This window comes from Pinus tabuliformis, chromosome J (assembly GCF_031772625.1).
Source record: "Pinus tabuliformis cultivar Carrire ecotype Pingquan chromosome J, CPIR1, whole genome shotgun sequence".
In the NCBI taxonomy this organism is placed as follows: domain Eukaryota; kingdom Viridiplantae; phylum Streptophyta; class Pinopsida; order Pinales; family Pinaceae; genus Pinus; species Pinus tabuliformis.
In genome coordinates, this window is record NC_142295.1 from 401134986 (window position 1) to 401147450 (window position 12465).

General features: G+C 32.8%; 1 protein-coding gene and 1 pseudogene across 3 annotated transcripts; both read right to left on the minus strand.

Annotated features, from left to right (window-relative positions):
• Window positions 1–7456: 7456 nt before the first annotated feature.
• Window positions 7457–8645, minus strand: LOC149227484 (protein EXORDIUM-like 2 pseudogene; annotated as a pseudogene).
• A 1227-nt stretch (window positions 8646–9872) lies between these two features.
• Window positions 9873–11928, minus strand: LOC149227485 (aspartyl protease family protein 1-like). Of its 3 annotated transcripts, none has more exons than XM_089375513.1 (6): window positions 11873–11928; window positions 11193–11431; window positions 10643–10864; window positions 10407–10545; window positions 10239–10315; window positions 9873–10138 (listed from the first exon to the last, which is right to left on the minus strand). In XM_089375513.1, the coding sequence occupies exons 1-6, from the start codon at window positions 11906–11908 to the stop codon at window positions 9982–9984; spliced, it is 870 nt and encodes a 289-aa protein (XP_089231639.1). In that variant the 5' UTR covers window positions 11909–11928; the 3' UTR covers window positions 9873–9981. The 3 variants fall into 3 exon arrangements, with proteins under 3 accessions (XP_089231639.1, XP_089231638.1, XP_089231640.1); XM_089375512.1 differs by having other exon boundaries at window positions 10407–10563; XM_089375514.1 differs by lacking the exon at window positions 10239–10315 and having other exon boundaries at window positions 10407–10563.
• Between the last annotated feature and the right edge of the window lie 537 nt (window positions 11929–12465).

Consider the following 12465-nt stretch of genomic DNA (forward strand, 5'->3'; position numbering starts at 1 on the left):
ATAAAGTGACCATGATTTCTAAGAATAATCGGAAAGTAACAATAATTTGATACATAGACTTTATTTTGTTTTTATGCAATTGAATAATGGCTAAGTGATGGAAAGTAGAAATTGTAGATTTTGTAGTTGTAAATTCTTATGACTATTGGTAAAACATTAATGTTTTTGCTTACTGGTATTTCCTAGAAACAAAATCCTTCATTTCAAAAAGGGGGAAGATTCCCTTTTGGTTGTTTAAATTATTATATCATGAGTAAAAGTTAATGATAAACATCGAGGACAATATTTTCTTTAAGGGGCGGAGGATGTAATATTCCTACTGTACTATATTTTGTAAGAAATCATTAGTGAAAAGTTAACATTTAAAATTTATATTTACAAGACGTACATTAAATATTATTAATATAATATATGTCTAATTGTTCCATCAAAGATTCAATTATAGTTGAATGGTTCATGTTATGGGTTTATGGTTGAGCATTAAGAATAATGTAAATAAAAAAAAACATGCCTATTAGTGAAGAATGAAGTATGAAACCTGAATGCAGACATTGTATATCATTTGATTTATAGTTGTTTTCAGAATGACATGGCATTAACAGTGTTGCGGCTACCTGCATGCAAACTCGTCAATTCTTGTGTAGACTATAGTACTATTAGCCCACCTTCACTTGTTGGTACTTAGTAAGTAATGTTTTATTTCTTCATTTTAGGTAAATTGAATGTTGGTGGTCGTTCCTTCAAGATTTGCAGAGTTAGAGGGTATAATTGTTCCTCTTTTTAAAGGTCTCTTTACTTGACATCAGACATTTGCTACATTTGGAAATATTAGCAAAATGGACAGTGTCTACACAAGATTCAATTTCTCAATTGAATGCAAAGTATTTTTCTAAAATTTAATATACTTGTATATATTTGTTGTGGCTACCATGTAGGTGAATAGTCAAAATGTCGCAGTTTAAGAGAGAAGGGTCTAGACCACGTAAAACCTAGCCATAGAGGAGGTTAAGTAGGTTAGTTGAAGTTTGATTCATAGGAGTGGAGACATTTAATACATGATAAAGGAGGTTTAATTCATGTGAAATATTGAATCATGTGGAAAGAAATAAGAGACTTTTACTGAGCAAAGTCTTCATTCTTTTACATAAAAGATAATTATTCAAGATATTTTCTTGGGAAAATATCTCATATAATCACATATAGGATGATTATTCATGTTATTTTGAGAAAGGGTATATTATTTATGCTATTTCTTGAGGAAATATTGCATATGAATATTTTCATAAGAAATAAAAGTATATTCCTTCTTGAAGAAAAAAAAATCAGTTATTTTGCTTGAAAAGAATATTTGCATATAAATAATAACTATTGTATAGATTTTCTTGGAAAGGAATAAGTGCGCACAAATAATAACTACCATATATTTTTTTATTTGAAAAGAATATGGGCTTATATGCAAATAAATAATAATTATTTTGCTGGGCTTATATGCAAATAAATATAATTATTTATGGGCTGAATCATACCATCACCCTTCCCAAAAGCTTGGTGTCCTTAACACTCTTGCCATTAGAGCCTTTCGAATTTCTGACTCTGAACATCTTGAAGAAGAGAAAAAAACATTTTTCTTCAGTATTTAAAGGTATAGGATATAAAGAAAAAGATATTAGGAGAGCTATAGAAAGAGCAGAAAGGAGAGTGTTTTCACAAGAACCTAAAGCCCAAAACCTACCTCAGGGTGGTAGAGTTTTCCTACCATATATTCAAGGGGTGACAGATAAGATGGCCAAAATCTTGAAAAAGAAGGACATAGTCACTCAGTTCTCAGCACCTGGAACAATTAAACAAGGTATGAGGTCTGTCAAGGATGATATTGATAGACAACAACTCAAAGGAGTATATAAAATTGATTGTTCTTGTGGAAAAAGTTACATTGGTGAAACATGGCGCTCTCTACAAAAAAGACTAAAGGAAGGTGTGTTTGGAGAGCGCCTCAATTATCGCAAGAGAAGAGCAATATCACAGACGGAAGATCAAGGAGGCTCTTGAAATTATAAAACATCCACAGAATCTCAACAGAGACAACGATATTGAGATCAGTGGAAGTTGGCTTCCTTTAATCAAAGGGATTAGGACCAATAGTACATCTTAGGTATTCAAGTAACTGTTCCTCTCTTATTAAAAATTTATGATCTCATATTAGAGATAAAATAAAAATAAGAATAGAAATAAAAATAAATAAAAATAGTTATTATTATAATTATTAATAATTATTATTAAGTATTTATAATGATAATTATAAAAAAGATTAGTTATAATAATAATACGGATAATTCATTTATAAGAATAAGTTTCTGTATTAAGTTATAATAATAGAACTAATTTTATTAGATTTAATCAATTAATTAGTCAATATATATTATAATTAAGTAATAATAATAATTATTTAAAGATTAGTTATAAGAATAATAGGAATAATTAATTTATAAAAATAATTATTATTAGTATCATTAAATATTTATAATAACAAATAAATTATTATAATATCATTTAGCTTACCAATCAATTATTTTAGAATTAACAATTAGTCAGTCATCCTATACTAAAAATAAAATAATTAACAATAGTAATTATAATATCTAGTAATCAATTAATTAATTAAATCTAGTAACCAATTAATTAATTAAATCTAGTAAATTAGTTATAGTATTTATCCTTTATTAATAATAATATAAAAATTAATTATCATTTTTCAATATAAATTTGATTATTATAATATTTATAAATCAAGTAATTAACTTATTAAGTAAGAATTTAGATATAATAATAAATTAAAAAATCTTTAATAAAATCTATTTAACTAATTAATCTAATTAAACATTAAAAAAAAATTGGCACATTATAGTAACATTATACATAATAATAAAAACTAATATTTTAATTACAAGAATAAATATATTTAAATACAGTTTATAAAAATTATAATATAACTTTAAACTTGGTTAATAATTATGATAGAAAAAGATAAAATGAATAAATAATAAAAATTAAAAACATATGAAAATTAAAAAAGCCGGCCTCATCTCTCTCGAAATCAAATTATCTTAATACTATTTATATTCTCACTAAGCTCTTCTTCTATCATCATTCAGTAAGTGTCTTGATAATGGATCCCTGTTGAGATTTGAAACATCGAAAAGTATGATCATTACTGTGGGTACTCCGAGATTCAATTAAAAGAAATGAACCACAGATGCTTGAAATCCAAAATTTTTTTGCTATTTTTTCTTGGAAAAAGAATATAAGTTTGCATACACATAAATAATAGTTATTGCATTAATTTTCTTGAAAAAGAGAATGTGATTACATATACAACAAGAACAACTATTGTTTTATAATTTCTTGTAAAAGAAATACATATTTGCAGAGCTATTGTGATAGTTTTCATGAAAGATAATACCTCTTTGCATGCACTAATGGGATAAGTTCTTTTGATAAAAGAATAATAGCTATTTTGAAAAGATTATCGATTGTGTATAATAGCTATTGTGTTATGTTCTTTTGGAAAAAGACATGTATTTGCATGCACAATACTTTTATCTATTGTTAGATTTCTTTTGAATAGGTTATGTTTTTGCGTATAAGTATAATAGCCATTGTGTTAGTGTTTTTGGAAAGAACATGTGTTTATATACATAGAAGTAAATAGTTGTTGTGTTAGATTTGTTAAGAAAGAATTTGTGCTAATGTGAAAGGAATAGTAGCTATGGTGTCGGCTTCCTTCGGAAAAAGAATAACTAGTGTATTAGATTTTTTGGAAAATAAATATATAATTGCATGCAAGAAAAAGAATAATTACTCAGCTAGATTTCTTAGAAAAAGGAATATATATATTTGCATGCACAAAAAAGAAAAATATTGTGTTAGGTTTATATATATATATATATGCATGCAGAGGAAGAATAATTATTATGTTGTTTTCTTGAAAATAAATATATAGTTTCATGCATAAAAGAAACATGTTAGTTTCTTTTGGGAAAATTTTATGTATTTGCATGCAGAAATAATAGTTAAAGTGTTAACTTATTTTTGGAAAAGAATATTTATTTGAGTAAATGAAAAAAAGCTATAATGTTAGCTTTCTTTTGGAAAAACATATGTATTTTCATGCACAACTATTGTGATCAGTGAATTTAAATAAATATGGGTAATTCCAGTGGTTTGTTGTTTTGTAAAAGAAGGTGTTCTTATGCAAATAATATGATAGAAATTGTGGTGTTTATGAAGAGTGTCACTACATCCCTTTCTCATTACATGTGAAATAGGGACAAGGAGCGTGCCTCTGTAATATTTATACATTTTACCTTACACGTGCGAGTTATAGATGGACATACATGTGTCAAAACCATATACATGTAAAAACGAATAGGCATGTTCTGATTATCTGTTTTTAATTAATGCATGTGCAGTGTTGTTAAAATAACCATGTCTTGATACTTTGTTTATAGTTTATTCATGCACATGAAAAGATGTTTGAAACATCATCGATAAAGACTACTTATTGATTAATATTTTATCTAATCATGAAATCTAAGTTTGTTGATGGTAGCAATGAAGAAAGATTATAACGTATGCAAAGGATAGATTATGTTTAATGTTATGGCAGTAGATTGATGAAATGTCAAATGTAAGATAATCCTCTGATGGGAAGAACCAGAGTACAAGGGCATAGTGTTCGAGGATTCATGTGTAAATTATATTATGATTAAAAGTAATAGCTTCTAGCTAGTTATGTCATATTTAAGATAATATTTCTTTGTAATATTTTATGATGATAGTCAGATGATGGACTCCCTTATAGTCATTGAGTGAGGAGCGAACACTCACACGAGTGTTTAGTAAAAATTAAATGTTTTTTAGTTTTTCCCTACAAAGTTTACAATGGGAATTTCAACATTCACAATTTATATAATATATTAAAAATAGAAATGTTTATTTAATATTAATAAATTTAATAAAATTTAAATAATAACATATAAATATTTTATATAAAAATAATATTATAAAAAATAAATAAAAACATTTACAAAAGATTTTTTTATATATTTTAATATAAGTTTATTTTAATTAGTATAAATTTATTTTAATTAAAAGGTTATTTAAAATTTAAAATTCATTTTATATATATGGAAAGCCATAATAAAAAAATAAATGTCAAGTCAGATTTAGGAGATATCATTCAACAATGAAGCATCTTGTTATTTGTAGGATAATTGCACATGAATACCACAATAATAAAAATGATCTCTATTCTTTGATAACATTAGAAAAACTTTTGACACCATTCCTAGGACGAAACTATAAAATAGGCTAGAACAGATAATGGTTCTTGTCGAGATGAGCGTTGTATGACAAGGCTATACAAGAATGTTATTGCCAATCTCTATTCTTTGTTAACATTAGAAAATCTTTTGACACCATTCCTAGGACGAATTATAAAATAGGCTAGAATAAATAATGGTTATTGTCGAGATGAGCATTGCGTGACAAGGTTATATGAGAATGTTATTGCAAATCTTAAGACCACTGAGGGTTTGTTGGAGGAAATTAATTGCAATATTGGAATCAAGCAAGGGTTTCCTTTATCCCCCACTGTTTTTGGCATATACATCTATAAGTTTAAAGAGCTTTTGGAAGATGGAGATTGTGTTGATGGTCATAATTCTTCTCCTTTGAGCTAATAATATTGTTCTTTTGGAAAGAAAACATTCTGATTCTCTCAAGCATCTTAGAATTGTCCATGTTTTTTGTGCCAAGATGGATATGATTGTAAATACCAACAAAATTAAAGTCATGGTAATTAAATCCAAAGACATCACTTATGATGTTTTCATTTATGACCATAGCTCCTTGGAGGAAGTTTCTTCGTACAAATATCTAGGAATTAACATCCATCATAAGCTCAATTGGAATTATAGCACTGAGAAAATGATAAATAGAGGTTGAAAATCTTACTTTGATGACAAATATTTGGATTTGGGATAAAAAAACATAAATGAAGGTTGAAAATCTTACTTTGATGAAAAATATTTGGATTTGAGATTAAAAAAACCCCTCTTTGAGACCCTTGTCACTCCTCTTATTCTATATGAATGTGATGTTTTCGGTGGTTGTATACCTAATGGAAAAAAAATTGAACAAATCAAAAAGCAATTTATAACCTACAACCTCAAAATTAAAGGAAATACTCCCTACCATATCCCCTTGATTGAAGTAATTCTTTCCTCAATGAAGCATGGTTATGACTATGTATCTTATGTCTAAGAAAAAAATAAACAACATGAATGCCAAATTGTTTCTAACTCTAGCCAAAACTCCCACCTTCCACTATGTGAGGACGCGATAAGCCAATCTTGACTACACCATTGGAGAGTAAAGGTTGAAAATCTTACTTTGATGAAAAATCTTTGGATTTGGGATAAAAAAACATAAATGAAGGTTGAAAATCTTACTTTGATGACAAATCTTTGGATTTGAGATTAAAAGAACCCCTCTTTGAGACCCTTGTCACTCCTCTTATTCTATATGGATGTGATATTTTTCGGTGTTTTTATACCTAACGGATAAAAATTGAACAAATCAAAAAGCAATTTATAACCTACAACCTCAAAATTAAAGGAAATACTCCCTACCATATCCCCTTGATTGAAGCAATTATTTCCTCAATGAAAGCATGGTTATGACTATGTATCTTATGTAGAAGAAAAAAATAAACAACATGAATGCCAAATTGTTTCTAACTCTAGCCAAAACTCCCACCTTCCACTATGTGAGGGTGGGATTCATTGGAAAGTAAAGAATGAGATTATCTTACATAATTTGGATAAAATTAAGAATTTTATTACTTCTACATTCTAAAGAGAAATTATGGTGAAATAAAGAGTTAAAAGGAAAAATGAAAGTGTGATATGAAGAGGAGGTGATGAACCCAAATTTCAAAAACCAAAATTATCTCACATCTCTCTCTTCACTACCAACCTTCTTAATCTTTTTAACTCAACAAAACTATAGTAATTTGAGAGTGTTTTTCTAATTTCATTTTAAACATAAAAATAAAACATTTAGATAAAATTAGGATTTTGATTACTTCCATATTCTAAAAAGTAATTAAAGTAATTATGTTGAAAATAAAAAGTTAAAAGGAAAAAAGTATGATTTAAGAAAAGATGATCAACCTTAATTTCAAAAAGCAAAATTATCTACATCTCTCTTCATTACCAATCTTCTTCATCTTTTTAACTCAACAAAACTATAAAACTATAATAATTTAAGAGTACTTTTCTAATTTAAGAGTTAAAAAATTCTAATTAATCATCATCTTCTTATATAAATTAAAAAACATACCTATTAATAAAATACAATAAATCCAATACAATAATACAAAGAAAAAGAAAAACATAAATATAAATAAAATACAATAATACAAAGGGATGATGTGTCTCCCTATCTACTTCTTTCACCCCGCCTCCATAAAACTTCCATGTGCTCCGAGCACCTCTATTTACTTTGGCCACAATTACAAAGATGATCACGCGAAGGCCTTGCAAGATCTGGTAACCGGATCCCACATCGCTGGCAGCAGAAACTCTCTCCCATTAACTCCATACGCATTAAAGCTTGCCCCCGTCGTTTTATCCACAACTAGTTCCCCAGGGAACCCCAGATATGCTCCCTTTCCATATATTCCGGGGCAGGCGGACACGGCCTCTACTGGTGCGGCAGCATCCCCTTGGAAGTAGCCAGTGTTGAATGGATTGGTGGCTGCTCCTGCCACAACGGTGGCGATATTAATGACCATCCCATCAATGCCCATGTCTCCGTTTGGTGCCACCAAGGGAGGAGTCTGGGGTCCGTAGATGGGCTGATGAAACGGCCACGCACACTGCCCCGGGCATTGAGTTTCGGAGTTCCCTACCCAGGCGTAGGGTAAATGAACATTCTTCCTCGGCAAGAGACTAGCGTGGAATCCACAGCTCATACAGAAACCCTCCACAGTAACATCATCGGACGTGAGAACCAAATACACGGCATTGCCATTCTCCGGCAAGGCTCCGGAAACAATCGCCGTTTCCACCAGAGCCGCAATGTGGCTGCGCTTCAGGGACCTGCCAAGAGAATAGCCATCGTCCAACTTCTGCTTTCCCAGCGTTGTGGTTGCAATTGCGGCGGACTTGTTGAATGAACCACTGTATCCCTCAGTAGTTTTCCACCAGCTATACACAGACGGCTCCTTGGCCTTACTGGCTCCCAAAGACCGCACAAAGTCCCCCACGATGGAACGCTGAGCAGAAGTGAATCTGCCGTACCAAACCACGTGGACATCCACAGTGAGTCCAGTAGTCAGCAGGGGACCATTGTGATAAGTTAAAACAAGAGGCTGCTGTTCCACCATTGTTGATGAACACAAATCAATCAGAAGCAGCAGCCATACAAGAAATTTATACCCTCCCATTTACAAATTCTGATACTCACTACTATTCTAACACTCTAATGCTGCTTGGTGGTTGGAAAAGCAGAAACCACTGGGTGTTTATATGAGGAGTCTGGGCCTGCTTATATTCCACTGGATGGCTGTGTGGGGAGGATGGTTGTGGTAACTGATTTAAATATGGAGAAAGAGACAGGTGGGTAGCCCTTTAAAACGACAACGTTTAGCGTGATGGCTTTCCTATCTCGCAATTAACAGCGGAGTGGACAGATAGATCCTCATTATGGGAGACACGGCTCCCCATTCCCGCCACTGTCCCCGGGACGCGTGTCGATTAGAAGAATAAGATAATATTTGTATTCACTAAAACGTGCCTCCCTGTCATTGGCTCATCCAGCGTGCTGAGCAGCGTCCTTATCAACGTAGTCCCCGCGACGAATGAATGACATTCATTTCGGAAATTTAAGAGCGTTTTAATTATCTAAGCCACTTGGTGCTGCTTATTCGTGGGTGCCACCGTGGCAGTTGCGAGACAAACCGTCAACATCGACACACTCTGGTCCCCATCCCCTCCCTGCCAGAAGCCAACAGGTGTCCAATAAAAACAACCTTTCTTTTTATGTTAGTTTATTCAAAATCTGGAAGATAGATACAGTTTCTCCTTCTCGGACCAAGAGGTTAAGCCAATTCCAAATGTTATGCACTTATTTGTATCGCGTTAATTTGAGTCTGTGTATGTACATTGCTGGAATCGGTTGTAAAAGTCGTATACTAGCAATTGCCCTAAAAAGTGCAAAGAGAGGTCGATAGATTTTTTAAATTGGAAAATTGGTCTGAGGATAATATTTGTAGATATGTATGTCGTATACCATATGTATTGGCAAATTTAAATTTTATATTTCCATCCGAGATTGCTTTTCAATGCTTTGGTACACAAATTATAATTATATTTCCCGGTGGCATTACCATATTTTCCAAAAGCAATTCAATGCTTTTGCTCAGGATATTTAAAAGCTATTCTATTCCTTCTCAAATAAACAGAACAACTGTTCAGTTTGCATGGAAAAAACACTTGAATGACCAGGTGTGAGTCACATACATTTCCGCCCAATTGGATAAAACAATTGTTTAATTGGCATACAAGAAAACTAATAAGAGGAACAAATTAGCCACTGCAACTAGTCACTGCAAGAACACCAAATTAAAGAAGAAAAATGATGAAGTAAAGAAATGTTGGTGCCGGATAATTGCAAGAAAGAATCTCAAATCTGTTTAAGCTTAGTCTCCAGCATTTCAAGTTGGCAAAGTACTCATGTATATCCATCCATAAATGCATGCCTCCTGAGGAGGAAGGTACAAGTGAAACATCTGAACCTTCATTGAGTAAAGGTAACCCCTCATTGTAATCATTTCCAGACTAGTATACCCATACAAACAAGGTTTCTGCAAAGATGAAGCATCAGCATAGACCCTTCTATTTAACAAAAAGGGGTTTACTGCTTAGTCAGGAGCACCCTTAAATAGGCAAGACGTAGTATTGAAAATTCTACCGTGTCCAAAAGAGAGATCAATGGTTGAATAACAGGAAAGTTGTTTCCTCCGTAGAAGTTGAAAGATATATTAGGCCCTTGGTTAATGCTTTGACTGTTGCTGCACAGATAGGGGTAAGGATATTAGTTCTTTCTCAATAATGAGACAGTTAATGTTTCTCAAACAAGATGAATAAATGTTTTGTATGATTACAACCAACCTGACACTATAACAAAACTCAAAAGGAATGCTTGAATTATCAACTGCCAATGGAGAGTTCTGTGTCTGCATATGATACTATTACCTTCAAAACTCGTTAGTCAATTGGGAAAATCTCCAAAAGGGGGATTATATACAAAAAAAAAAAAAAAAATCTGTAATCACTCACATTTGATGTAAGGTTTTTGTAAACTGGATCAGCCAACTGTGTAAATGAGGTGCCAGTGTCAAAAAGGGCCTGAAAGTCTGTTTTGACATTGGCATTTCCCACGTAAAAGTCTGTCACATTTACATTATATGCTGATGAGCTGCAATCCAATAAACACCTTATGATATAAGAGTCTAAATGGTAACTCTGAAGTACTTTTAAAAAAATTGGGTTGAATGCATAGAGCTGACACTCACGATGTATTATAAAAAGGAGTTTTGTTTTGGTCTGAACTCCCTTTATCTCCAAAGGCAAACCTTCCAACATTTGAATCGTCTGGGAAGCACATAGAGAAAGAATTTGATACAAGGCCTGAATTGTACAAAATGCTCGGGACAGAGATATCATCAATGCCAAGCCCAAGTAGACCATCAGGAGCCGCACCTAGTAGAAATGAGCCTGTTTGTACACTTCCACACCTATCAATTGCAACAAGCAAAGACCCACTCAACGAGTGTTCATTCATGTGTAGCACTTAAGAATGGAAAAACATTGACAGTGCAGAGTAATTTTCAGGTCATGTCACATGGTCTAATTCAGTATGGCCTCGGACTGAAATCTAGAGGAAGAAAACCCACTTCTAAAAATTCTAGTCCTGTAGAGAGGAGCAGTATGAGTTTTCTGTGCCTCAACTGTCTTAAAATATTACACCGAAAAATGACCTCATTATCAACTGCTTTGAACAGGAAGAGCACTAAATCTTCAGAACAATCATATTCACTTTCAACAACAAGAAACAAATCATACCCAAACGTGATAGATGCCTTCACCATTCCTTCCTGTGACCCATCTCCAAGAGTCAGATAAAGAATATCCTCCACTAAAGTTCCTGCAGTGGATGTATTTGCAGAGAGATATTGAACGCTGTATGGGCATTGATCACTAAGTTTGGAGCATTCATTTTTTAATTGACAGAGAGTATTACTACAAGCAACTGACTTGCTTGTCTGCGAGGCTGATGGACTGTAAGTCTGTAAAATGATACCCTGTTTAAATAAGAATTAAATATCAGCAAAAGAGAATCCCATTTCAAGTCGAGGCATACAAACATATACTATTAAGCTGAGGAGTTTCATTATCAAGGGAACCCACAGAAACACAAGATATGAAGAAGACTGGATATGCAACAAAATAGCCTTTTTCCTTTATCAGAGAAGCAGTTCTTGGTTTAAATAGTTAACGGATGGAATAGCTGTGCATTTTATCCTTATTTTAAAAGGGGTCAAAACTTAGGTTACAGGGTAACTGTCTCTGTCGGTAGTATTCTCTTTTTCTTAAAATTCTACTCGGTGGAATTATTATTAAGCTGACAAATGAAATAATAGCAGCAAAGAGATACAGTTACATATAAATCTTACGAAAGCCAGATAATCAAGAAAGTAGGAAACTATAGAAAAGGAAAACGAAATAACGTTAGGGGTGCTGACCGTCACCAAAGATCCCTGTGAAAATAAACAAGACATAACTCAAATTGTAGACAGCTTACCTTGAAAGCTTAACATTTTCTGGTAGTTGAGAAAACCCCTGAAAACTGAAAGTAGGAACACAGACTTTACCAGGATTAACGCCAAAGGGAGAGACAAAGACGACTGTTGAGGGGCACCAAATCTCATCTTGAGGCTACTGTAAACATGAAAATCTGTGGACACTCTCCCCAAAGAACCTGAATTTCTGACAGTCCCCAGGGTAGACTGGACAACAAAACCCTCGCGTTGTATTCCCAGCTCTGAGTTTTATTGAACGCATGCATGCAGAGTGCAAGTATAGGAAAAACCCCAGTGCAGGGTGGTGACCAGACGAGTAAGTTTAATGGGATAGTTAAATCCTAGGCAGGGTTGAAGCTATGTACAAAGCCCGAAGTCTGAGGACAAGGGGGCTCGACAGCAGAATCCCTGTCATTGCTATCTGCTTTTGAAATATGGGAAGGTGGAAAACAACCCTTCTGGCAGTGGTTACCCTTACAAGAGAACCCAAAAGCGGACGAGGATAAATGGTTACGACTTGAAAAGTAAACGTAGTG